The following is a 27,568-nucleotide window of genomic DNA, read 5'->3' on the forward strand; positions in this document are numbered from 1 at the left end:
AATACTTTTCACCTCATTCTGAAAGAAAGAGGTGAAATGTACCAACGTGACGGCCATCTTGGTGTTGGTGACGTGTGCAAGACCAGAATTGTAGTTCATTGAGCGCTTCACACAAAGAAATGTGTAACTTCACAGTTTTACGAGACATTTTAATTTTTTTGACTTGCAAAATTATCTTTTAAATTGACAAACATCATATGTGTAATTCGTGGCACAATTCAAACGGGATCGAAAGATAATCTTTCATTGACTTCAATACATAATTTTTCCGATATAAGGTCCCATGGAGGTCCACCGGAAGGGGAGGGACTTCGCCACTCTATACTTGTGTTCGCCTGCACATAGTTTTTTGAAGAAATTGACGAGTAGAGGAGACGGGAAAAAAAGTATAAAAGTATTGATCCTATTGGCTCTAGTATCGATATTTTGAAACGTAACGTAATATCGGAAGTATCGATATTTTGGGATCGATCCGCCCACCCCTAATGCTAGCCGTCTGTTGCTCCCGGTCTTCATGTTTTACGTAAGTCAGTGCTTCTCAAAGTGTGGTCCGCGGACCACTGGTGGTCCGTGAGCTCCCCCTAGTGGTCCGTGAGAATATTGGTAAAATTTCACATTTGAAATAAATAAATGAATTTAAGTTTTCCGCAATGGAGCGAGCTTAAGTTTAATTTCCAATTGCATGATATAGCCCAGCGCAACACCTTCATCACACATGTTGTCACTTGTTTGTACCATTTTCAGGTGATTTGTAATTTGTTCTAGAAAAACGATGTGATTTGGGATATTTGTGGAGTTAGGTGGTCCGCGAGTGTTTTTTTATTGGTTAAGTGGTCCTTGGTATATGAAAAAGTTTGAGAAACACTGACGTAAGTGAACATGAAACTATTCAGCAACACTTTCAATAATAACCTAAGGTATTGAGTTTTGGGATAATACTTGTATACAAATCTATAAATGCCTTCAGGTTTCTAAAATATATAATATGTGGTAAATTCAACAGTGGACCCAGCAAAGATTCACATTTTTGCATGATTTTTTTGTATATATACTGTAACTACTTCCGGACCATGGGACCTTATTTCGGAAAAACTATGTATTGAAGTCAATGGAGAGAGAAAACGTATCTTTCGATCCCGTTTAAATTGTGCCACGAATAACACATATGATGTTTGTCAATCTTAAAAAATAATTTCCATGTCAAAAAAGTCACAGTTTGTCGTAAAACTGTTGAAATATAAGACTATGAAAAATACCCAACTAGAAAGACTACAAATCCCAGAGTCGCGTAAGATGTCATAACTGATGTCACAATTGTTTTCCTAAATATAAGAGATAGCTAAGATAAGATAACTTTAACAAGATTCCTGTGTGCTTAGTACCAGGCTGTAATCATACCAGCAATGGGTATTGCTCGTGCTTTCGCTTCCCGTCTGATGAAAGGACCAGGAGTGGCTGGCTGGATCAAGTTAGCTATCTAGCTAGTAGCAAGCACGTTAGTTAGCATTACAGTCTTAGCCTTAGCCTTGTAATTTGTATTAGCCTTAACATGAAGTAACATCAAGTAACCCAAAATGTTAAACAGTAAGAGTAGTAGTCATATTTCGCGAACCCTTTGAAGAGTACTGTCACACCGGTGTGATCATTCTATAATACACCATTTAAGCCCGGGGGAGAAATGCTAACGCTAACGCTACATTAGCACCGGCAATCTGTTCTAATTCATGCTATCTGCACAAATGGTTGACATTAAACATTAAAAAGATCAGGCAGTTCAGAGAGAATCAAAGGAAGGAAGGCACGCAGGCAGGCAGCTTTGCATGTGATTCTTCTGGATATGTTGATAGTGAGGGTAGTCAATCGCTTTTTTAACAAGACAATAGTGACGGCCATCTTGGTGACGTGTGTTGTTGTGAGAGTCTGCGAGACCAGAGATGTAGTTCATTAAGCGTTTCACACAAACAAATGTGTTACTTCACAGTTTTACGACACATTTTTTTTTTTTGACTCGCAAAATTATCTTTTAAATTGACAAACATCTGTGTAATTCGTGGAACAATTCAAACAGGATCGAAAGATAATCTTTATCCCTCCATTGACTTCAATACATAATTTTTCATAAATAAGGTCCCATGGAGCTCCCCCGGAAGGGGAGGGACTTCGCCACTCTTTTTTGCTGTTACCTTCTTATGTTACTGTGCGTGCTCCCGCGAGGTGCAGTGGGCATGCATAACACGGCGCTAGCAGAGGGACAGAAAGCTAGAAGCACCAGTCACTGCAGAGACCTGTCACTCAAGGTGACCACGCCCTAATTTATGCAAAAGCTTTAAGACTTAATATAACTAAAAGGGGTGTGTTAATAAAAGAAATAATGTCATGAAGGTGGAATCTAACTATATCCATAATAATTTGTATTGCAGTCAGGGGTAGAAACATGTTTATTTCTGCTGTAAAGCTGGGCATTTTAACATGGGGGTCTATGGAAATGGCTCCTTTCTGCAGCAGTCCCCATCTATCGGCCAATAGATACAGAGTACAGAGCTAGGATTTGTTTTGTTTGTGGTTTGTGTGGATAGATATATGTGTCTGGTGCAGTTTATTAACTGTAAAGAGCAAATACCTCAATACTACTGCAGTAAACTTAGTAAAGATGTTTACATTTTCCAGAGGATGAACCATACTAATTTGTTGTTCCTCTTATTTTGACTCGAGCTAGCACCTCCAGCAGGTTGACTGTTTTAACAGATTAACAACTATTAGACCAATTAATAGGGATGCACCGAATATTCGGCCACCGAAACTTATCGGCCGAAAATTGTTAAAAAGGCCCTTTCGGCCGAAAGGGTTTTAGCACTGAAACAATATCACTGAATGTCAGAGAACAGGGTTACGTTGATCATACTCCGCATATTTGTCCGGGTGTTTTGATTTCAAGTGGTGGAATAATCCCAAAGTGATGAAAGTCTTTGCAGTTACACCCCCTCGAGAAATGTCAGCTGAACACGTTTTACAAATCGCAATCCGCGCCTCTTTCTCTGATATTTTGAAATATCTCCAAGCGGCAGACATGTTGGCTGTGAGCCAGCCGCGAGCATGGTCGCGCGCCGTGCTTGTCGCCGCATTTTGATTACGTCATCACAACAACACGTTAGGTTACCAAACTTATAGGTGCATTTGTTGTTGTTGAAGGCCTGGCTGTTAGAGTCTTTATTTACACTATTTTGTTGTAGGCCTACTGGCCTAGATGTTTATGTAGTTTTAGAGCACCTTGGCTTTGTTCTGAATGCACTTTGTTGTAGTTATCCTACAGAGAAAAGAAAATGCACTTGACTTGGAATTAATGTACTGTATGCATTCAAAAGTGCTGAATAAATGTTTTATGGACCCATAATAGTGATTATTATTTAAGTTAAGTTTTGCCATAATCATGTCTTTTTCCATAATCAGGTAGCTGAACAACATTGGTAAAAAATGTATACATTATATATATATATATATTTCTATTAATCATTTTCGGCCTTTCGGCATTCGGTTTTCGGCCAACTGTTTCCTATTTTCGGTATCGGTTTCGGCCAAGAATTTCCCATTCGGTGCACCCCTACCAATTAACTACTAGTTAGATTGCCATGAAATGTGGGACATATATTCATGTCCGCATTAGCAGTGGCGTTTTTATATGTACAAAAGTGGTGGGGCACAAAAAACGTAGATGTCTATTAGTGTTGCACGGTGTACCGATACTTGAAAGGTACCGCGATACCCTGCCGTTAAAAACGTTACGGTTCCTCCGTTTCATTAGTATTGGTACTTTAAGAATGACGGGGAAAGTACTCCGGTGAGAAAGCGATGTTTTAATAAGAGCCGTGTGTGTTCAACGCTCTGCTTCCAATCATCGTTTGCGTCATGACGTAACCGTTTGCGTGCCTGCTTCATAAAGCCAAACCGCGCGGAAACCCCTCACAGCTGACACCGACAACAACAACAATGGCCGATTGTGCTCCAGCTTCCTCTGTACCTTTTCGGAAGACCAGATTCCCAGTAGGTATCTGGTCTCTTCAGTGGACCACTGCTGCTTGTTAAGTTTCTCCATCGTTGTGTACAAACTGGATAAAATGCCGGCTTTTTGTTGTTGTTCAGGAGTTGATCCCGCCCCTGCCCCTGCCCCGCCTCGACGTAGGCGTGACGTATGTGTTGCTTTTCCTCTGGCCGGACAATTTTTTGGTGCTCAAAATGAACCGGATTCCGGAGCTAAGAGGCTGCTCCGCTGCAGTGTGAAGAGGAAAACCCGGTGCTTTCCAAGCTCCAGCTCCGAACCGGCCCTGAAACACCGTTGGTGTGAATGAGGTATAAGAAATGATTTAGATCCCTGCAAACCAAGGAAGCCAACACATCAAACTTGGCTAAGCACCTCGCCGACCGGCATCCAGAGCTGTTTAAAGAATTTAAAGACAGACAGGTTAGCGAATGTGATAGATACATAATTATATCATGCTCAAGCCCATGCCCTCAAATCTAAGTCAAGCAAGTGTAATTTATTTTGTGACAAACGAACGTTTTCGTAGTTTGACGAGGCAATTAATGGCAATGATAACTGTCTAATATGGCTATCTTTTTAGCTAACTTACCAATGTGGCTAACATCTGCAATGTACCTTTTGTCAATAATTATTTATATTACTGTACTATTACATGTTAATAAAATATAAAGTTAACTATGAAAGAAATTACATAAACTCAAGTATAAAGAAGAGACCATGTTGTAAGAAAACACTTAACAGATAAACTACAATTTTGTTGATCATGAAAATAATAAAAGAAAAGTATTGAAAAAGAATCGGAATCGCAATTCTTGACTTGCTATCGGTATCGAAACCAAAATGTTGGTATCGTGACAACACTAATGTCTATATAAGCGTCTGATGTGACGTGCAGTGAGGTTCATGTCATGGCTGGTGAAGCACTGGTAGGGCTGCTTACCAGTACGCCGAACCGGTACTGGACTTGTAGAAAGTTTCGGTTCAAGTCCGGTTAAAACCGGAACGTCGGCAACCGGTACTTGGACTTGCAAAAAAAAACTAGCACTTACGTATATCCTCCTTTTTGTTCTAAACCATCTAAAACCTTCCATAGATCGAGAAATCTGCGCTGAGAAAAGAAGAAAAACATCATGTCGGCTTCTGATATGGCGGCCATTACTAATCTCACAAAGTCTCGCAAAATACCGCAACTGCTCACGAGATCTGTGTGATGTCAAGGGAAGCTAGCGATGTGTTATATAGTGTCTGCCGAAAGAGCAACACTTCACCCAGACAATGTCAATATGCTGTTGTTCTTGAACAAGAACACATAGACTTGTACTCTTGCATATTGAGTCTTGAGTCTTGACAGTCCACATTCTCCTCACTGTCCGAGTGACATAGATGATAGATGCTTAAGTTAACTATGTATGACATTTGTATCAAAATGGTATGTATGTATGTACATCACTATGTATGTAGTATGTACTGTATAATGGATACATGTAGAGTTGTAGAAAATACATGGTGTACAGACAGTACAGTACACTCTGACTGTACAGTTACTACAGTGTATACTGTATAGTAGGTGTGTAACAGTGTAATGCATATAGTCTACTCTACACTACCTTTCAGCAAAGTTTTAGGGATTTAGGCTCAGTCAGCTCAGGGACTGTTTGGTTACTTTAGTTTGGTAAATGAAATAAATGTTTGAACTTTGTAGTAGTTCACTGCAGTTGCTGTCATAAGTCATTTGTAGACTAAGTGGCAAAAAGTGTTTTTTTTACATTTGTACTTTGTAGAGAAATTTAGACACAAGTTGGAAGGGAGCACAATAAACCTGACGAGTTTGAATTTGAGTTGATTATGAGTTTATTTTCAATTGATAATTAGCTCACAATAAGTTCAATTTAGTTGCTCACACAACTTGACACAAGCCATGGGTTCAGGTCCGGACTTATAAGTCCGGACCTGAACCTGAACCTCTGGACTTGAGTCCGGACCTGAACCTGAATGTGAGTCCAGGTACGCAGCACTAGGCACTGGCACTGACTCTTCAGGTTTACAAATATTATATTTTGACCTTAATCAAAATATTATATTTTTTAAACCTGAAGAGTCAGAAGCTTTTTTTGTCTGATGCTTCGATTAATTTTAAACAGACAGTGCAACAAAAGGATACCCAAAAAATGTAATTTTATAATTTAAATATTGAATTGTTCTCTCTTAGTAAGATCCCATTTTCAATTAAATGGTGGTCTTACCTTGACTTGAAGATGAAGTCCATTTGCATATCCTTCTGGAGAAAAATCTCTATTACTTTTTTGTAAAAGTCCTCCTTATCTTCTTGTAGTTTCAAAAGTCTATCATAAATCTAATCGATAGATTTATGATTGGAAAATGATAAAAGTAGGGTAGACATGTGGATATTATCCGGCTGAACAAAACGTGGATTTATCTAACAGGAACGTTTCCCACAGATCTTATTTTTGAGCTATTTTCTAAAATCCTATGGAGAAATCTTTCAAAAGATTTTTTGTGGAGGGAATCCATGCGCAGCTTACTTCCTGGTTTTAGGAAACGTCTCTCGTCTCCTCTTCAAACACCACACTTTTCGCGGCACACGTACTTACAGCCAATCAGTTCTGAATTATGTGAGATGACGTACAGATGGAGCGATTCATTTCAGACAGTTTGAAATGTGAGGGCCGTGATTGGTACGTGATCTGCCCTCGCTCAAGGGAAACCTCCAGCTTGACTTGAGACCGCCCCCGTGATAGATAAATGTAATTATAATGAAGCCAGCTGCAATGGATCATTGATCCACCAGGGGGTGCAGTGGGGTTCCACACTGGAGCTCATGTGAAATAAAGTCAGACACAGTACGCTGGATGTACAGCGGAACTTTGTTAAGATCCATATGTCACGGATATCATACTCTGTGCTAAAAAAGAGACATGTAATCATTTAAAAAACATCACCATGTTATTATTTAACAAAATAATGTTGTTTAGTGGGAAAAAAAACGAACAGGAGGAAATGCAGCCCGGCTCTCGATTTTTAATCCTAATTTAATCCTCATCTTCACCACGATCATTTATGTTTATGTTCGCCGAATTGACATGAAATCACTGACACATATGAATATACTGTATTCAACTTCATTAAAACGTTATTAACGTGCCTAAACTCAGTAATTCACTAAAAATATTTATATTTTAATGGAGCTTCGTCGGTCGATCAGGATCCCAAAGTGTAGCGGAGGGATCCTCATCTGGATGACGGGTGCTACTTTCCCCATTAGGAACAAGTCGCTGCAAATTATCCCGCTTATTACATGGCCACATTCTCAACAAAGTAACGACATGAATCCCAGTATTAATTGAAATGCTTTTATGGACTTAGAAAATGTTTTTATTGATTTAAAAAATAGTTGTATGTATTGATTTAAATTGACATGCATCCGCTAAGAAAAATAGTCCGTTGTTACCGTTTTTTAAACAGTCTGAATGAAACGGTAGCTCTCAGCTGTGTATTTACACAACTAATGGCCCATCAACCAAAGCTCTCTCCCCCCCTCCCCCTCTGATCTTTCTTCTCCAGCAGCTAAATTAACTGTAGGTTACTCTGAGTGACCATAGACTGTATGTGACAAGCTTACAGTTAGTGACGTAACAACACCATAAAAGCTGGTGGGTTGAAAGCAATACGGGAGGTAAAAATAACTAGAATAATTGTGATTCATTTATTGTGGCTTTTATGTTTTTAGGTATAAAATGTTATGTAATTCAGGCTTATAGTTCACCCTTCTCTAAAAGCCTTCAACAATGACAATATTCATAGTAATTTAATAAATCCTTCCAAAACACATTGTAAAAAATAGCCTACTGTAAGTTAAGAAATCATTTCAATATGTACATCTTCTGATGTAAGAACAATAACATTATAAATAGTAACATAGCTGAACATGGTATTGCACATTTAGCTTTGAGTGTTACTGACCTGAGATGTTTTTATTACATGAATTAAGGTGACTGAGGCTTTTTAACATACAGGGATGCAAACTCATCAGGTATGAAAAAGGTGACAAGGATCTGAGCCCCCGGCTCCCCCACCCCACTGAATGACAGAGGATTTTAGCAGTCAGAACAACTAAAGCAGCAGTGTTAATAATAACAGAAACGCCAAAGAGTCACATCTAATAGAAATATATAAAAGCATTTATTTTAAATTGTGGAGCAGTCAGTTTATAATTTTGGCAGCACTGTTGAGCATTTTGAAAATGTATTTTCATGCCTCTGTGCAAGGCTTAGTCTTTCTATCTTTATAGCCGCATGATGTAAAGTAACTAAGTTCATAAACTCAACAAGTACTATACTTGGGCACAATTTTGAGATACTTGTACTTTATTTAAGTATTTCAATGTTTTGCTACTTTGTTCTTCTACCCCACTACAGTTCAGAGGTACATGGTGTACTTCTACTCCACTACATGTATTTAATACCTTCAGTTACTTTACAGATGTGGATGAATGATGTTGTTACGGCTGCTGCCTTCCTGGTCGTCTGAGTGTTTTCAGCTGTGTGTGTTCTATGTAAATGAGCTGTGCGGTTGCCCTCCCGGCATTGGCTCCCATCTCCTGGTCCGCCCCTGAAGATTGCGATTGGAGCACGCCGGGCCCGACGCACTCCAATCGCAGCGCACAGCCGGCGCACACCTGCTGGAGATTATTACAAAGCTTGGGGACAATCATCATTCTGGAGGCTCTGTAGGTGGACAGATGCCTCTCGCTACTTGCTCTTTGTTCTGGGGTTAAAACTTGTGTGATTAGTAGTGTCTAGAGTAGGTTAGTTAGAGTGTAGAGTAGCTTAGTTAGTGTTTAGAGTATAGTTAGGATGTGTGACTGTTGCCTTTAGTTTAGCTGTGTTTTGTGTAGACTCCCTCGGTTAGTTGTACCACTCTTGAAGTGAGGTTTTGTTTCGTTCTTTATTTAGTATATTAGTATTTACTTTCCCTGTATGTCTTTAGACTCCTTTCTTAGAGTCCTCCTTTTGTTTGGTTATTTGTCAACCGGTGCCCTTTTGGCCCTTTTGTTTGTTTCAGGCTGCTTGCCTGCCATTTTGTTTACAGCTGTTTTAAATAAACGCTTATAATGAATACCAATTCCACTCTGGTCGTGTTATTTCCCTTTGGTTCCCCTAGCCCAATAGGGAACGTAACACGTGAAATATAATCATGTGTTAAATCAGACTTTAGTTCCACCTGGAGCAAATCCATTAAAGTCATTCAAACTAGCTGCACCTTTACCAGCTTTGAGAACACTTTCATGATCAATCATTATAAAACATATCATATCTATTATTCTGAAATGAACCAATCTGCACAATGACTACTTTTACTGTTGCTACTTTCACTATATTTTGATGAGAATACTTTTCTACTTTTAATTGAGGAACATTTTGAATGCAGGACTTTTAACAGAGTAACAGAGTAACAGAGTATTCCTACACACTGGTACTTCTACTTTTACTCAAGTACAAGATCTGAGTACTTTTACTTTTACTCTAGTACAAGATCTGAGTACTTCTACTTTTACTCAAGAACAATATCTGAGTACTTCTCCTTTTACTCAAGTACAAGATCTGAGTGCTTCTACTTTTACTCAAGTACAAGATCTATGTGCTTCTACTTTTACTCAAGTACAAGATCTGAGTACTTCTACTTTTACTCAAGTACAATAAATATATATACTTATACCACCTCTGTTTATAGCCTATGAAAAAGACTATTAGAAATAGAAGGCTAAAGCTAACGTTAGCAGATAGTGACAATGTATGCTAGCTAGCTAGCTCAACGATTCCTTAAATAATATTGCCACAGAAAAACTTTTCAGTTCACATCACGCTCTGCCGCTCCGACAGGGAGCTCTGCTCTGAACACCTGAACGGCCCGTTCTAACAGCTGTTCACCAGCGGTCCAGTCTGTGCCACAGTGACTCCGGACGCACAGTTAATATTAACGAACGCACCCGTAGGTAATGTAGCTGCTGAAGCTAGACCATCATGTCGGAGCAGCAGAGCCTTATTATACATCCACCATGAGCAGAGCCGACAGGCAGGAAGACTCGAGCACACAGCTCGTACTTCATTATAATATATAAAAAAGAACACCATGCGTGTCATAATGGCACATAACAGCTCACGGCCGCAGATTACTCCTTGTCCCAGACCCCCCATACCCCAAAAATATTTTTATTGCAGATCTACATGAATCACACAAACGATCTATTTTTGATTCAAAACGGCGAATTTCGCCGAAAGGTGACAAGTTTGCATCACTGAACATAGACAGAGCACAACTGAAACATAACATCTGAAACGATGTAACAACATAATACACTTGTGGGGATGCAGCTTGGGATGTGAGGAGTGAGGGACACGGCTTAGAACGGGCGTGTCGCCTGGCAGGACAGGAGAGTGTGTGCACCAGTCTGCCTTGATCTATGAATTCATGTCCATGACACTCACAGCTGCCCACAGCCACTCCTCAGTTTATACCGTGTTTTGTTTCAATTCATGTATCATTTAGTTACAAATATGTGATATATCTGAACAACAAAGTGGTCAAAAATCATTTTATTCGCTTTTTTCATTTTACATTTTCATTTATTGTCATTTCCATTCAGTCAGTCATTAAGTGCTATTTTAAATGTTGATTTGCTACATATCCAAACAAACAAACAAAGTGTGCAATCCAATGAATGTTACTCTAACTGGGTTTTGATAGATAACATATCTCTTTTTCTTCTCTGAATTATTTTATTTATTTTGTGCACTCTAATTAATATTAATCAAACTATTGTTCGTTTATACATGTTAAGAATGGCGTTTATCTTTTTTGAGAATTAGTTCTTATTTTATTTTATTTATTTGGGTCTACAACAGATGATACAAATGTTTGTGTAAGTAAATGTGTACTAACAGAGGCGGGGGTGTGTGTGGAAACAACGGGGACAGAGCTGGCTGCTGTCAGACGATCAGCTGTGCAGCGTCAGCCTCATCCCAATACCCCTCCTCGACTCCTCCTTTCCCTCACTCGCGTCCCTTCCTTGCATCTTGGCTCCGCCTCCCTAAGATGCGAGCGAGAGACACGAGGAGGTGACGCGAGGACAGAGGAGTCCTCAGGTATTAATTGGGATGTCCTCGTTCACTCAAACGTCACTCTTAAACGACGTCTGTTAATGATGACATGTGCACAGCTGTATCCCCTCTCATCGGGCTTAACTGAATAACCCTTTAGAACCGGCCCATTTGTTGTTAAATATTTATTTAAATGAATGAATCTTTCTCTTGTTAGTCAAGGAATTCAATGTATGATGGTTGGTCCTGCTTTTGTGTTCCGTTTTGGTGTCAAATGTAGCCTACATTTAAATAGAAATATAATTATAGTAATGTGAAAGCCTTTTAGAAATGAATTGCACATAATAATTCCCACGGAGCTGTGAGCACTTATACATTTATGTGATGCTTTTCCACTCATCTTCCAGTTGTCGGTTTTCCTCTGTTGAAATCGACCGGCTGTGAAGGTGAGGGCGGGGCTTTTATACGCGAGGAGTGAAAACACTTCCGCGTAGTCTGCTCGCGTGTATCCTCCCTTTCGTCTCCTCCCGCCCCCCTCCTCCCTCACCCCTCCTCTACTCCTCCGTGTGCATTTCAGTTATTCGGACGTCCTTCAAAATGGCGTGTCTTGATCGATTTCCGGGTCAAGTCCCGGAGGAGGGGAAGAGAGGAGTCGAGGAGGGGTATTGGGATGGGGCTAATGGGTGCTATTCCACCACACGCGCAGCGTTACGGCTCAGACGCGTCCCAGAAGCGGCTCGGCGCAGCGCTTCTCTAAATTAGGATGAATCCTATTTTTGCTGCGGCACAGCCGTTAACGTAAGGTCGAGAAGGCAGCCCCCCTAAGCAGGAAGTGGAAAGGTGAGCATCCGGGCCAGGCCCACCCCCCACATATACTAATTTAGCAGACCCCCCTCCTTCATCACAAGACCTCCACTACGATACGCACAATGGACGACGAGGTTTTCATCATGGAAGTTGAAAAACACACTATTTTATATGATGTAACCAATGCTTACTCCAAGGACAACATCAGAAAGGACAAGGCCTGGTTTTTAGTCGCTGCAGTTTGTGGAGTGGAAGGTAACAACTACATATTAATGTTTTAAAGTTAATTCATACCCGAATTAAACCCGAATCAATAACAAAACTGCGAGCCTGCACGCACGACGCTACGCTTCTGAAACGCTTCTAGGACGCGCCCGGTGGGTTATGGCGCTAGACCAAAACCGCGGCGCAGCCGTTACGTGGCGCAGCGTGGCACAGCGCGGCGCAGACGGACCCAGTGGAAACTGGGGGTCAGACTCTAGCCTCATCCCAATACCCCTCCTCGACTCCTCCATTCCCTCACTCGCTTCCCTTCCTTGCGTCTTAGCTCCGCCTCCCTAAGATGCGAGCGAGAGACACGAGGAGGTGACGCGAGGACAGAGGAGTCCTCAGGTATTAATTGGGATGTCCTCGTTCACTCAAACGTCACTCTTAAACGACGTCTGTTAATGATGACATGTGCACAGCTGTATCCCCTCTCATCGGGCTTAACTGCATAACCCCTTAGAACCGGCCCATTTGTTGTTAAATATTTATTTAAATGAATGAATCTTTCTCTTGTTAGTCAAGGAATTCAATGTATGATGGTTGGTCCTGCTTTTGTGTTCCGTTTTGGTGTAAAATGTGGCCCACATTTAAATAAAAATATAATTATAGTAATGTGAAAGCCTTTTAGAAATGAATGGCACATAATAATTCCCACGGAGCTGTGAGCACTTATACATTTATGTGACGCTTTTCCACTCATCTTCCAGTTGTGGGTTTTCCTCTGTTGAAATGGACCAGCTGTGAAGGTGGGGGCGGGGCTTTTATACGCGAGTAGTGAAAACAATTCCGCGTAGTCTGCTCGCGTGTATCCTCCCTTTCGTCTCCTCCCGCACCCCTCCTCCCTCACCCCTCCTCGACTCCTCCGTGTGCATTTCAGCTATTGGAACGTCCTTCAAAATGGCGTGTCTTGATCGAATTCCGGGTCAAGTCCCGGAGGAGGGGAAGAGAGGAGTCGAGGAGGGGTATTGGGATGAGGCTCTCGTGTCTCTCGCTCGCAAGGAAGGGACGTGAGTGAGGGAAAGGAGGAGTCGAGGAGGGGTATTGGGATGAGGCTCGAGTCTGCAGCGGTGCTGCCTTGAGACCGGTCTCTACCTGACCGGAGTCACGCTGTGTGTGTCCGTCAGGAAACACGCTGTTTAAAAGTAGTTCCAGCAAACATCCACTGATAAACTGCGATGTTAAAAACCTCATGATAACCTCATATGTTTTAACTTAGGATCATACCTGTGTTTAGTCTAGAACAAGGTAAATGTGTGTATTTTATTATAAAGTTGTGTATATTTATAGACTGTTGCAAAAACTAAGAAGCTTATAAACATCAGGTTTAAAACTAAAAGAGCTTTGAAACACAATGAAAGATGTTTGGAGTTTTATTTGAGTTATTAATTTACATTTTTTGTCAAAGAGATGCTGATTTGAAACCGTTGTTACATACAGTTACGGCATTTCCTGTTTCTGCCGGAGAGAGGGGAGTTTGTCCCAAAGCTTGCTGCTGTATTTATTCCCTCCACCTGACAGGAGGGAGCCTCGTTGAGCTGCGAGTGTGGCTACAGACGGAGTTCACTCCGTCACGGAGTGGTAGGGTCGAGGGAGTGGTTTGGGATTGGGCCTCCCTTTCATCTCCTCCCGCACCCCTCCTCCCTCACCCCTCCTCGACTCCTCCGTGTACATTTCAGCTATTGGGACGTCCTTCAAAATGGCTTGTCTTGATCGATTTCCGGGTCAAGTCCCGGAGGAGGGGAAGAGAGGAGTCGAGGAGGGGTATTGGGATGAGGCGAAGGAAACCATGAGAAGCAGGGAAATGAGTTTTAAGAGCAATGGGACGTCCTTTCCTCCGGAGCGTCACGTGAAGTGACGTCCGTTTGTGATGACACCGCACAGCTGATCGTCTGACAGCAGTCAGCTCTGTCCCCGTTATTTTCACAAACACCCCCGCACACATTTACTGACACAAACATTTGTATCATCTGTTGTAGACCCAAATAAATAAAATAAAATAAGAACTCATTCTCAAAAAAGATAAATGCCATTCTTAACATGTATAAACGAACAATAGTTTGATTAATATTGATTAGAGTGCACTGAACAATATAAATAAAATAATTGAGAGAAGAAAAAGAGATATGTTATCTATCAAAACCCAGTTAGATTAACTTTCATTGGATTGCACACTTTGTTTGTTTGGATATGTAGCACATTAACATTTCAAATAGTACTTAATAACTGACTGAATGGAAATGACAATAAATGAAAATATAAAACGAAAAAAGCGATCATGAAAATGTTTCCAATAAATGAAGAAAATTGTTTTTGACCACTTTGTTGTTCAGATATATCACATATTTGTAACTAAATGATACATTAATTTAAACAAAACACTGTATAAAAACTGAGCAGTGACTCCAGTTAGGTTCATGTATTTTCTTCACTCCGCTGTTAAACTGCTCTCATGTCAAGAAGCATCAGATCAGTGCATGCACTGCATCGTCCAATCAGTGAGCGATACACAGTAAGGGGGCGGAGCGAGTGTCTGAGGATTTAATCGGAGGATGGTCTGGTGGTTCCTCGATTATCGCTCCTCCATTATCACCCCTCGATCCTCGCTCCTCGGCCCTCCGGCAAAAATAAAGCCATTGGGACGCTACTCAAGATGGCGCAGACAAATCAACTTCCGGTGAGACAGAGGAGCGAGGAAATGAAAAATAAGAGAAGGGAAACGCAGCCCATGTCACCTCTCACTCTCGCGGGGGTGTGCGGAGAACTGAGCAGAGAACTGCGCACAGCTGCTGAGGCCCTCTGGGCGGGGCCCCATGCAGCCTGCGTGATTGGCCTGTTGGGAGGGGCGGCCATGGGCCTACCTGCCTGTCAGCCTTCCATCTGTGCACAAACTTATCTCGTGCCCTCATTGGTCATGTGCGCGTTCGTGTGTGTTGGAGGAGGGGCTCTGTAAGGAATTCTAGCTCACTCGAGCTGGTTTCTCCAAAATTACCTTCCCCACTTTTAAGAACTCAAAAATAGCACCTCTATGTAAGTTAAAGGTGACCTATCATGCAAAATGCACTTTTGTACATCTTTTATACATGAATATGTGTCCCTGGTGTTCCAGGGAACTCACCAAGTGTCGGCACACACAACCCTCTCTATTTTCCTCCATACCCAAATCTCTTAAAAAGGGGCTGCAACGGATCTAATACAGACTGATACAGATTTGAACACTTCTATGACGTCACAGAAGTGGCGCTACGGCTATTGGGCCAACTCCACCAATCAGGAGGATACAGCCACGGACATTGCCGTTCTAAAGTGCAGGACACGCTGTTGTGCATATGCCAGGCCTGTAGATGGTGCTGTTCTCACAGAATCAGCCCATGCAAAGACAGCGTTAAATTGCGCGAAATGAGGAATGGCTAAAATGCATGATCTGTTTGGTATTTTGAAAAATAAAAAGTATAAATATGCCTTATATAGGTATGGTCCTACACTATATTATTCAAATATAGCATGATAGGTCCACTTTAAGAAGTATGCAAATTGAAACACAGCACAAGACATTCTCTTCAGCCTAAGCTGCATGGTGTTCGATGCTAATTAACAAATGTTAGGATCTTAAATGAAATGTGACTGTTGTACTCTGGCTGGCCGGTGTTCTGTAGTTCACAGTTTGACCCCACAGGGCAGTGATTTGGTGCCAGTGGTTTGTATTCTCCCTTGGTGAGTGGTCCAGCTTGTGCCATGTTAGCAGCTCAGGTGGGCTGTACCCTGGCGTGGACCCTTGTTGTTAAATCTGATCAGTTAATTGGTTACTGTTTTACAAATCAATTTAATAATTACACTTTTTTTAAACAAACTATGGCAGCTTTTCAAACCTTTTTTTAAATGTAAATGTAATATTACTGAACATCATTGAAACAATCTAATAAATTGTCAACAGTAAAACATGACTTATTCACCAAATGCTTCCAGCTGCTTTGCAGGGTGATCTCTGAGGTTGTTCCTCTTTTCATTCTGTTAAATTGAGTGATTCATGTGTGATGGTTAACCAAGGACTTGGGTTAGGGTTAGGGTTAACCCTAAAGAGACAAACATTTTTTTTTAAATGTTTGCATACAGCAAGATCGCAAAATCCCGGCAAATGGAAAGGAACGCTCTTTACCTCTCTGTGTGTGTGTGCTTAAGTGAACTTTCACTGTTGCACAGTAATGTGATTGTATGCGTGTTACAGTAGCTGTGACATGATATCCATTCAGAAGACTCACTTTTAAATGCTGTAAGTACCAAGTACACACTGGCCTCGGAGACACAGGCGTTATTGTCGTACTGTATGTCCATGAATAACAGCAATGTTACAGTACAGGCCACACTGTGAACCTGACTGCCTCACAATCTGCCTCTTTCTCTCTCTCTCTCTCACACACACACACACACACACACACACACACACACACACACACACACACACACACACACACACACACACACACACACACACACACACACACACACACACACCTCCCCCCCGTTGTGTCATGTGAGTTCTTTAGACTTGGCCTTGGACATTGTTGCGCAACCTGTCTTCACATTGTGCCTCTTGGCCCAGCACAGCAGTAAATGGACTTCAGTCCAGTTATGTCTACACTCTGTGTGATTTCCACCTCCGCTCTGTCCCCAGCAGACATGTCACTGTCACCAGCAGCTTGCTTTATATATTATGGTAAAATTACATTTTACGCCTCAGTCTCATTTAAGAAATGAACAGCTTAAATGTTAACGCCTGAAAGTGCAGAACGTTTCGATTGATGGGAACCAATTATATAATTAAATGAAAATAAGATGCTAAGGTTAAGCATATACATCTTGATTGAACGTCTTTTACAGTTTGTAAATGTCAGCTGTCTTTATTGATATACTGTTGAAACTTTAGATGAAAAAAATGTGAAATGTATACAACATGAAATTCATATGCTTCAGATTGGCATCAGGTTGGCATTTTCATTTGTCCAATGCTTTGGTTTATGACCAAACACCTGCCAAAGTAATGTCATTTGCATCAACGCTGTAGTTCTGTGTTAAGTGCTAATCAACATTATGTTAGCATGCTAGTTAACAGGTTGTCTGAAAGGCAGAATAAATATAGCCTTTCAGAGACGCTAGCATGCTACAGACTCAATTAGTTTGGATACTATAGATAGTTAATATTTTAAAAGTTATATTACCAGTGGCTCAACAGTGAATGGAAAGGTATGACTAAGGACCAGAACCACACAACAAACCTCTTGTCCGACAATAAAAAGCTTGGGCTCTGCTGATGTTGCTGCAGGGACACTTCTCGTTGAACCTTGGCTACGGTGGCTTGGCGCTGGATTGTGCAACGTTAGGGGAATTGATGTGTGTACGCCCTGAGTCACAGGGGAGACCTGAGAGGTGTCACCTGACCCAGCTGAGACACAGAGCGCTCTGTTTTCCTGTATAACAGCACCACTCATCACACTCCAGGAGAAGATGTTTGATTGGGGTGTGTGGCGCAGTGGGTTGTCCGTAGGTGTTCGGATCAGGCGGTCACAGGTTCAAACCCCACTGCAGTCAGCATGTTGTTGTGTCCCTGGGCAAGACACTTCACCCCAAATTGCTCCTGTGGGGGTTGTCCACAGTATTGAGTATGTAAGTCGCTTTGGATAAAAGCATCTAACAAATAACATGTAATGTAATTTAGGGCACTAGAGCCAACGTTTACTTGTGTACAGATTGTGAACATTTGCTATGCTTTAACATGAATTCAAATGTAATCAATTACCATTACACTAAGCAAAGTTATTGGTAATACACATGTTCCATTTCTTTAATGTAAAAACAAATCCACCATGAGAGCATATGTATTTGATATTTTAGGTTTATACAAGTGTTATTTACAGTTAGATCAGAACTTCTCTCTTTAATATTAGGGTGTGTAGATTTTTGTTTTCAGAAGCATCACCTGATTACCTTTTTATAAAGTTCAACAAGCCCTACAAGCATTAACATTTAGCAACGTTTCTGCAGCTGTTCAAACATTTGGCCTGAATGGAAGCTGTAGGAATACCGTACACTTCAGAAAAAAATGTAATAAATAAAAATGTAGGTAAGGAAGAGAGAATGATGCAAATGTAAATAGCTTTAATACACCTGGCACTAAGCTGCTGGTGTCCTCTGTGCTTCAGTTGTCCATATGTCCCTGCTTGTCTCCACACTGATACAGAGCTTTATATGTTCAGTCTATTTATAGAAGACATGCTGCAGGCAGCGCTCTGTGTTGGCATTCTGCTGACCTTCCTCAGAAGAGCTGTGTGAGGTTTACAGAATATCACCGCATCAGACTCAGACGGTGGTGCACTCCCCCCCCCACACCTACTGCTACAGTAGGAATGCACCAGTTCACATCTTCCCAACAGTCAGGGATTACAAAATGAGTGTCTTTCTGTCTGCAATAAAATCTATTATTAGAACATTTCTTTAGAGCAGCATACACACCAGAGGCAGTGACGAGACCCAACATAATCATTCATTTGCATAGGGATAATTGTACCAGGGATATCAGTCACAAAACGATTACAAAATACAATATGTTTAAAATATATGATGAGCCAGCAAATAATAATAATGTCATATATATTGTAAATATTGGTTTTAAAATAAACATAATCATAATTATTGGTGTTAATAATTAGACACTTGAGAAATGTTGGTCTGAAACTATTTAAATGAACGGTCTTCAACATGTTTTCTGGAGCATTTACAGAAATGTTTGAAGCAGTCAGTTTAATCTGAGCCTTCTTTACAATTCTGAATGACACCTGACTTCCTTCTGCACACAGGTCTGAGTACAAGGCTTACAGAGATGTGAAGCCGACAAAGATGATCCGGGCCCGGTCCCAGTACCTCCCCCCCGACGAGAAGTCCAGCCTGGAGACGAGCTACAGCGCCACCTACAAGGGCCAGGCCCCGCTGCGGCTGGACAACAAGGACCACAAGGCCCTGGACCGGAGGAGGATACGCAGCCTGTACAGCGAGCCCTACATGGACCCCATCACACAGGTGAGGACCCAGATTTAATTTAAACACAACTTTAATCAAAGTAATTCAGGAGAGGACATCTTTACATCCTGCTATATGGACTATATGTGGAAGAACACATATGCATGGAACCCCTTATCTTAACCACTTCTCTGAAAGATGGGGAAACAAGTGCATACTACATCTACAGTATAAACATTCTGTGGATTGGTAAATAAGACCATGCAACTCTTCTATTTATGAAACTTCATATACTCAAATGTGTTGACATAGTTGAGCTGAAGACAGCGCTGGTGATGCACAAACTTTGTCCTCCTAAAACACTCAGACAAGTCAGCGAGGACCCAACGAGGAAACAAATACTTTTTGTAGATGCCACAGGGAAAGTGTCAAGGCTCATAGTTGATCAATAACTGTTGGTGATAAAACGTAGATAAACCTTCATAACTCAAGTATTACTTCTCATCAACAACTCAAATGAAAGTTTAGGAATATTTTACGAACAGATTACCCAAAGTTATGTTAATGTAGGTTAACAATATATATATAAAATAAACAGCTTTTAAAGCTTTGGTTTTATCTTTAAAAATGATTTTAAATGATGTTACTAATATCATGTTGTATGATATTAGTGTAATTTTTTTCTTTCTTTAAAATGTAGCGCTGCGTTGTTTTGGCCCCTGTGTGTGACCGTAGGATTCCTAAAGACTTGTTATTGTTTTTGTATGTTTTGGAGCCTGTTATTATGAAATGTAGTTCTTTCAGCGTTATATTTGAGGTCTTTGACCAGGCGCAATGTGATTTGATAACTCAAAGGAGGGCTTTCTGCCCTCCCGCTTCAACTAATCTTGTGTCCTTGTACCTCGTCAGTATTAATTGTCCATATTATCATTGATTAGTTGAACAGAACCATCATTTTTTTATTTAAAATGTTCACCACTCTCATCTCATTGCAACACATTCTCAGAAATGACCAGCCATAACTTACAGCTCAGGAATCTCATTTCGCCCATCCTCAGGTTGACAGATACAGTGCTCTCCGCACTAAACCCAAAAGGCCTGGAGGCGCCCTGGGCAAGCCAGGGAAGAAAGCCAAAGATAAGCAGAGCGCCGCACTGAGGGGCTCCAAGAAGACCACCTCGGAGAGCCTGCCCGAGAGCCGGCCCGCCGCGGGGGACAAGGAGAAAAGTAAAGAGATGAACAACAAACTGGCTGAGGCAAAAGAGTAAAAATCCTTTAGCATACTTCTCCTTTTATCTCTTATTTGTTGGGGAAAAAACACAGAGGCTGCAAAACATTTCATTTATTCTCCACTTTCCCTCTGTTTCCCTCCCTTTCTTTCCTCTCTTCTTTGATCGATCTGTCACTCACCCTTCTCCTCTGTCCTCTTTCACTACCTCTTGGCTAATTTCTATAAGAATAATAAGATGTCGGGGTTCAGACATGACATGCCATCTCTCCTCCCACCTCATGCTATGTCACATCGCTATAGTAACGAGTGGGCGGGAGCATCCTCTTCCTCCTCCATTTGATGCCACCCCCACTCTGCTCGCCTCCATCTCCAGGTTGCCATGGCTACTGGCTGCCTAGGCAAGGCAATGGATGGCTGTAGTTGCATGGGCTGGCTTTGATCGGCTCAGCAGAAGCTCTGTCGAGTTTATCAAGGATTTTTGAGAAAAGATAATTGGCACTTTGGATTCAGTCTGCTAAATGAAAGATCTTTGATAAATGTCCCGCTTGGTTAGTCATGAGTGTGTGATTCAGGCTCGGTGTGTACCTGCTCCGTCATCTCTGCTTCTGTTCTCTGTTCATGGCAGAGCTCAAGTATCACAACGCTCTGTTCAATGTGATCAATGTCTCATTTTCACATTTTGTATGAACACTACATTGTTTTTAGTTTATCTAGAAATGCTGTGCTATCCTATTCAGCTTTTGCTCTTTCATGTGCAGTCCATCAACACAGTTATATTTCACTCAAGGCTATTTTGTAATAACCACTGTGCTGCCAACAACCATCTGGGTCATGCTATACTGATTATGCATTAAACACCAGTCATCTGCCTGGATCTTATTAAACTAAATACTGTGGTGCAGTCATAGTGACATTTAGCAATCGTTAAAGTGTGCCAACATGTCTCAGCAGCATTAGAGAGGGATGAGTTCAGGGGAATTGTTTTCAGGTTGTATCCGATCAGCCTAGCACATAGAGCTGTCAGTCAAAAGCCATAACTCAGTAATCACTCACATTGTTGTGTTTATTAACAAGACTGATCCCTCTGCAGAGCTTTGCAGCAGTTATGCATTTCGCAGTGGCATTTTAACAAACACACACCTGCTTTTGGCTTCTTCATGGGACGACAGCAGACAGTTATATGAACGGTTCATTTCCATAACCTTTAAAGAGGGAGATGTATGGATGAAGCACAGATTGACGTTTTTAATAAATCATGAACAAATCACTGCCATTTGTTACAATCTTTTTTTTCAAGTATAAGAAGTTTTTATCGCATTTCTTTTATAGTAGTTTGTTATAATAAGGGCGAAATGATGATGAAAAGTGAAAAGTATTTCTTTTATACTGATTTATTTTTGGACTCCAGTGTGCATCACTCTTTGTTTCTGAATCAATGTGAATCCACTTGTTTTGTCCAAAGAATGAGTGTATGCTGGTTTAGTTTATTTAACCCTCCTGTTGTCTTCAGATCAAATCTGATCGATTTACTACTTTCATCAATCATAACTTTTTTGTTTTACATTCGATTGCATTAAGGCTTTATGATATCCTTCTCAGTAGACATTTCAACATATCAAATTGCTGATCACCCCTTTCATTGAATTTTTGATGATTTAGTCAACTTTGTAACACCCATGGTGTTCCCGGTCAAAAATTACCGCCATAAAGAAAAGGAATTAGTAACCATCCGGATCAGATAACACACACACACACACACACACACACACACACACACACACACACACACACACACACACACACACACACACACACACAATCACACACACACACACACACACACACACACACACACACACACACACACACACACACACACACACACACACACACACACACATACTCTAGATGCGTCCCCCCCCCTTATGTGCCCAATCCCCCCACATGGATCACACCTAGCACACACAATACATGTTCAGTGTCTATTCTTTGTATATTTACTGCAGTTGTTCATGTATACCAGTAGTCTGATACAATATTTACAGTTTGAAAGGGTTTTAAATGAAATTTGGTGATGAGGAATGGTTTTTGTGTTAATGTAATAGCAGTTAAAACAGGACCGGTCAAATTTGACCACGAACACCAAAGTAAGGGGGGGGGGGGTGAGAAGACAATAGGAGGGTTAAAAGGAATATTGAATCTGGATTTACTTTTGCTTTTTCGGGTAACATTATAGTGCTGTCTTTTTGCGAAGACGTATTTAATCGAACATACCAAAATAAACTGTAAAGCCTCCATTTATAAATTCTGGCTTATTCCTAATGACCTTTTTAGGATGCGTTAAAGAAAATGGGAACAGGAAGTAACTTGTATCCTCACTAAAATGAGTTGAAACTAACTATAACCTCTCTTGTGTTTAAACATATTTATATACAGACGATATAGGGCTAGGTGTTGGAGTCTACACAAAGCATTGTTTGCTTTCATTAAGTCTTAGCACTGAGAGAAAGATTGTTTTCTTTGTTTTGGATTAGAAGAGCACTGTTAGTCCTATCATTATGCCTCCCATCACACCTCACTGTTCTCATTAGCTCTGCTTCTCAGCATCCTTCCCTTTATTCTGAGTGGACGAATGCACCATCTCATCTCCTGTGGCGTTGGAGACCACCACCTCCATCAGAGCCTGGGCCCCATCAGGGAGCAGGGCCGGACTCATTAGCATTTTGCAGCCTTTGGTTGGGGGACGTTTGTCATGTAACACAAGGGAGGGGGCTCGTAGGGGCAGTACATGTAAAGAGTTGTTAGCACAACACACACCCTGTGCTAGCTTTGTGATTATTAGGAAAATAAGGATAGAAAGTATGGTGAAGAAAGTTATGTCTTGGGCAAAAGAAAAATTGACTGTGACGTGCTTGTGTTTCTATCTGCTTGCTCGTATTTAATGAAACATTACAAATAAATGCAAAAAGCAGAAAAAGCAGTGTCTTCTCGCTTCTTTTTTTGTGTTAATGGTGAAGGTTAGTGGTTGCAGGTTTCTGTCTTCCTCCTGTCTTTGTCATTGTGACAGACAACTTGAATAAATCCACATGGAAGAGAATTTTTGCTCTCACAACTTCTTTCTATGCTTATCCAAAAGTTGCGTCACATTCTGGCATGAGCTCTGACATCCTGCCCTGCCCTGCATGGTGCCTCATGTTAGAACTTACGAATATATTATTCCTGCATCACGTCTCTGATATATTCTCATCCTATTGATAGAGCAACATGCATGTCAAAGGATGTTCAGAACCTTATTCCAGAATCAAATGTCATGTGTCTTATCTTCAATGATGCTCTTTTATGCAAACCCCCCCCCCCCCCCCACACAATGTGTGTTATTACATTACTGAGATCATTCTGTTCTTTCTCATACTTACGCTGTTTGTGGTGTGCTAATGAGTGACATTCTGATTCATTTGAAGGGTTGTGCTAAAACAGTACCACTACGTACAACTCTGCCAGCCAATCCGAGACATTGGCTGGGTGCAGACCCTAAAGCAACACCTGTGGGGCTGTGCCCTCCCCGACCCAAGGTAATCAATCGAGACAACAGCCAAAGGAAATAGACCCTGAGCCACAAATGCCACTCATTCCCATTCATACATGCTCATGGAGTTGTGATTTACTTTTGTTTTCTATTGCAGTGGCACAGTTTTTTTTCATCTCTGGTCTGAATAGCACTGTATATTTCTCTTCCATATGGACCCCAGAATAGGGGCGGGGGCGCTGTCTGCTTTCACATCCTACATGTAAGGTCCCTTAAGCTGCTTATTCTTAAGGAGGCCCCAGGTTTAGTCCAGACATCTCCAACCATGTTTAAACCTTTCAGCTGCTATAATGCATTCACTCTTCACAGTTAAGCTAAATGCATGGCTGTTGCACTCAGAAACACTGAAACCACTGAACCGCTGACTTTAATTACATGTATTATTTCAACAAGTTTCACATACCGGTATTAGGTTAGTTGAAAGCAATAATATAAGTTGAACCTAATCATTTGATTCAAATGGTATATTCTTGCTTTAAACTAACCTAATACAGTTATGTGAAATCAGTTGTCATAAGACATTTAATTAAAGTCAACTCTTCAGTTTTTGTAGTGAAGGAGGTCAATATTCCATTCACTTATAAGTAGGGCTGTACTGTAGTGACCAGTTTGGACATTTCAACTCCAAAATGTACTTTCAAATGTATGACTAGCTTCTTTTTATAGTGCAATTCATTTATATTTCTGCACAGTTGCAGAAAAAGATTTGTGCTTCCTTGATATTGTAGCATAATACCATTTGCAGAATTCAAAATGTTGAGCTGATATTATGAAATATGTAGACAGGAATGTGAAGCTTATTTCATAGACCTTATTAGAAGCTTCAAATGTAAAAAAAACAACAACATTTGTACAGCCCTGTTTATGAGGCAGGTCCCCTGCAGTCATGCACTGAGATGTAGCACTTTGCATTCTGCTTGTTGTCACTGGGTCAAAGTTTCATACTATGTTTTGTAGTATAATGATTTTAATTTCTTTAATCTGAAGCATGCTGCCACTGTTTTCTGTTGGACCTGCAATCTAATGTTGTCTTTAATAATCTGAGGTGTTAGCTTGAATGTTAGATCTGGGGTAAGTATGAATGGAATGAGGGAAGCGGCTCTGCTTTGGAAACAAAGGAACTTGTAAGTGCATGTTAAAGATTTTCACTCTGACTTGTACCGATAATCTATATACTATTCAAATGTGGTTTGTTACTTTGCATAGTGTACTATCTCTTGTAGCTACTATTTCACAGAACACCCCAAGACCCTCATTGCTCTAATGGCATCCTGTAGTTCATAAATATAGATTAAAACCAATGGCTTGTATTGATCTAAAGATGCATCATTTGAAATAGAACAAACATCATTTCCATGTGAACTTTCCACTTTTATTGTCAAGTTTTCCAAGTTATATAACTTGAAAGTCACACTGTATCAAGATTGCCTTGGAGCATTTGTATGTAATGTTAGTCATAAGTAAACCCAGAGTGATGCGGAAGCTGATCTCCTCTGGAATGAGCGGTCACAGGGTGCTCAGCACACTGACTTGTGTTATTCCGCCTGAGAGAAATGCTTCATCCCGTGTCTCTTTCTGTCTCCTTCTTCTCTGGTGTCTAAACCATGTGCTGCCTCCTAGAGATGCTAAGGACGAGGTACTCGGACCCAGTCATCATCATTCCCAGGGTGCTGCTGGAGGAGAACCACCTCCTCCGCTGGAGAGCCCCGAGCCCCGCAGGAGCAGCGGAGTGGTACGCTTCGACCTAGACGTGAAGCAGCCGGAGTAGATCTGCCCGTCAGGGTGGAGGCAGACACCATACAGACTGAAGCTCTGTACTGTACATATATAATATATGAAGTTGGATTAGGAAGAGTTAAAACCACCAAAACTATCCACACTTTTAAAACACGCATGTTTGAGTCGCTATTGCCTCTAATATCACCGCTGTTTGACACATGGCATTATTGCAAAGGTGCTACATCATGTTCATGCAATTAATTTGCAATGATTATGTCAATATCATTAGAAAATACCCCGCCATAAAGTGCTTATACAACAACTACACATTAAACTGTGCTGTAAATTGATCAGTTTTAGTGTAAATAAATAATCACAAGAGATTACCAAACTGTTCTGTAGTTTTTATTGGATGGTTGGTCTTTTTCAAATGGGTGTGAGGTGATGTTAAGTTATTAAACAGTTATTGTCGTGGCTTCCTTCCTTGTCTTTCTATCAAGCCATAGACGCCTTAAACAGACACTTATAACTCATTTTCTTTCCTTTAAATGACTTATAGTTTGAAGAGTTGCTTGGCTTGGCCTCCGATGGTTAGATGATGTTGCGATGTGTTTGCTCAAAATAAAACAAACCTTTGCACATTCAACAAAGAAAAGAGGCCTTTACAATTTCCAAAATAAATAAGCATAACTCAAATAAAATAATAAACTACTTCGGTATTCTTTCTTTCTTAATAATGCTTATACAACTTCATAATGGGTAATTGTACGAGTTGTAGGTGTACGGTAAAAAACTGTTCCTCGGCGGCGTCTCTCAAACAGGTTGCCCATCACTGTGGCTTTTGCGCAGACGCCGTGGGAATTCTAGTCCTATTGTTGACTACAGACGTCACAATTAGGTGGCCTTTCTTATAAATCAAAAATACTGGCTCTAACAGTTATGTTAAAGTGCAGAGGTGAAACCTTCGGGATAAATGCATCAAAAAGGGATGGTTAAATAATTATGAAATGTGGAATTGGCCTTAATACCACTATTACCCACTATTGAGGTATATTTTCATCATACTTAATTAAATAATTTAACATGATTTTCTACATGAGAAAAATTGATAAATGTGCTTACTATTAATACACTTCAGTCCGCCATTTGCATTGCCTATACTGTACACTCAGAGGCCGTTTCTCAATGTCGAGTATACCTGCTGCAGAGCCACTATTTCAAGTATACTACGTCATCGAGTGGCGCAGAATGCTTGGCATTTAACATGCATTTAAACAGTCCTTCGGCGCCACTCGATGACGTAGTATACTTGAAATAGTGGCTCTGCAGCAGGTTTACTCGACATTGAGAAACGGCCACAATCTACCTTTTGTAGGCTTCCTATAGCTACAGATCTGCAACTAGCATAAGAGACAAATGTCTCTGTATGAAATGTCAGTATCGTGTAGCATTGTGGGTAATGTAGGTTTCAGCAAGGAAGAACAACGCATAGAGTAAAAAATAATACTTATGGTTCTGTATGATGATTTAGATCCTTCTGTTCCCAACTGACCATCACGACAGTGTAGTATCTTTAACTTTTCCGGGGCTCTTTAAATGTTGTTTAAACACAAACAGCCGCACACAAACTGGAATAAAAGGTCAATAACTCAAAAATATCTGATCAATGAATACGCAAAAGATTCAGTGCCATCTTTCAGGACTTGACACTTTTGAATACTGTGTTTTTATGCACCAAAACTTTATGTGGTTTCATACTTAACCCTAAAGTAATCCATTAACAACACTGAGGAAAG

General features: G+C 40.8%; 1 protein-coding gene across 4 annotated transcripts in view; it reads left to right on the forward strand.

Annotated features, from left to right (window-relative positions):
- Nucleotides 1-26,246, forward strand: part of map6a (microtubule-associated protein 6a) — a 41,050-nt gene extending 14,804 nt beyond the window's left edge. The window contains exons 2-5 of one of the 4 annotated variants that reach the window (XM_079651655.1): nt 19,077-19,296; nt 20,295-20,500; nt 23,929-24,039; nt 25,674-26,246. In XM_079651655.1, the coding sequence (XP_079507781.1) occupies nt 19,077-19,296; nt 20,295-20,500; nt 23,929-24,039; nt 25,674-25,821 (685 nt within the window). In that variant the 3' untranslated portion in view covers nt 25,822-26,246. Of the gene's footprint in view, nt 1-19,076; nt 19,297-20,294; nt 20,501-23,928 lie in introns of all 4 variants that reach the window. The other 3 variants (XM_079651657.1, XM_079651656.1, XM_079651658.1) reach the window with 3 other exon arrangements.
- The last annotated feature ends 1,322 nt before the right edge of the window (nt 26,247-27,568 follow it).

This window comes from Notothenia rossii (assembly GCF_949606895.1).
Source record: "Notothenia rossii genome assembly, chromosome: 9".
NCBI classification, from domain to species: domain Eukaryota; kingdom Metazoa; phylum Chordata; class Actinopteri; order Perciformes; family Nototheniidae; genus Notothenia; species Notothenia rossii.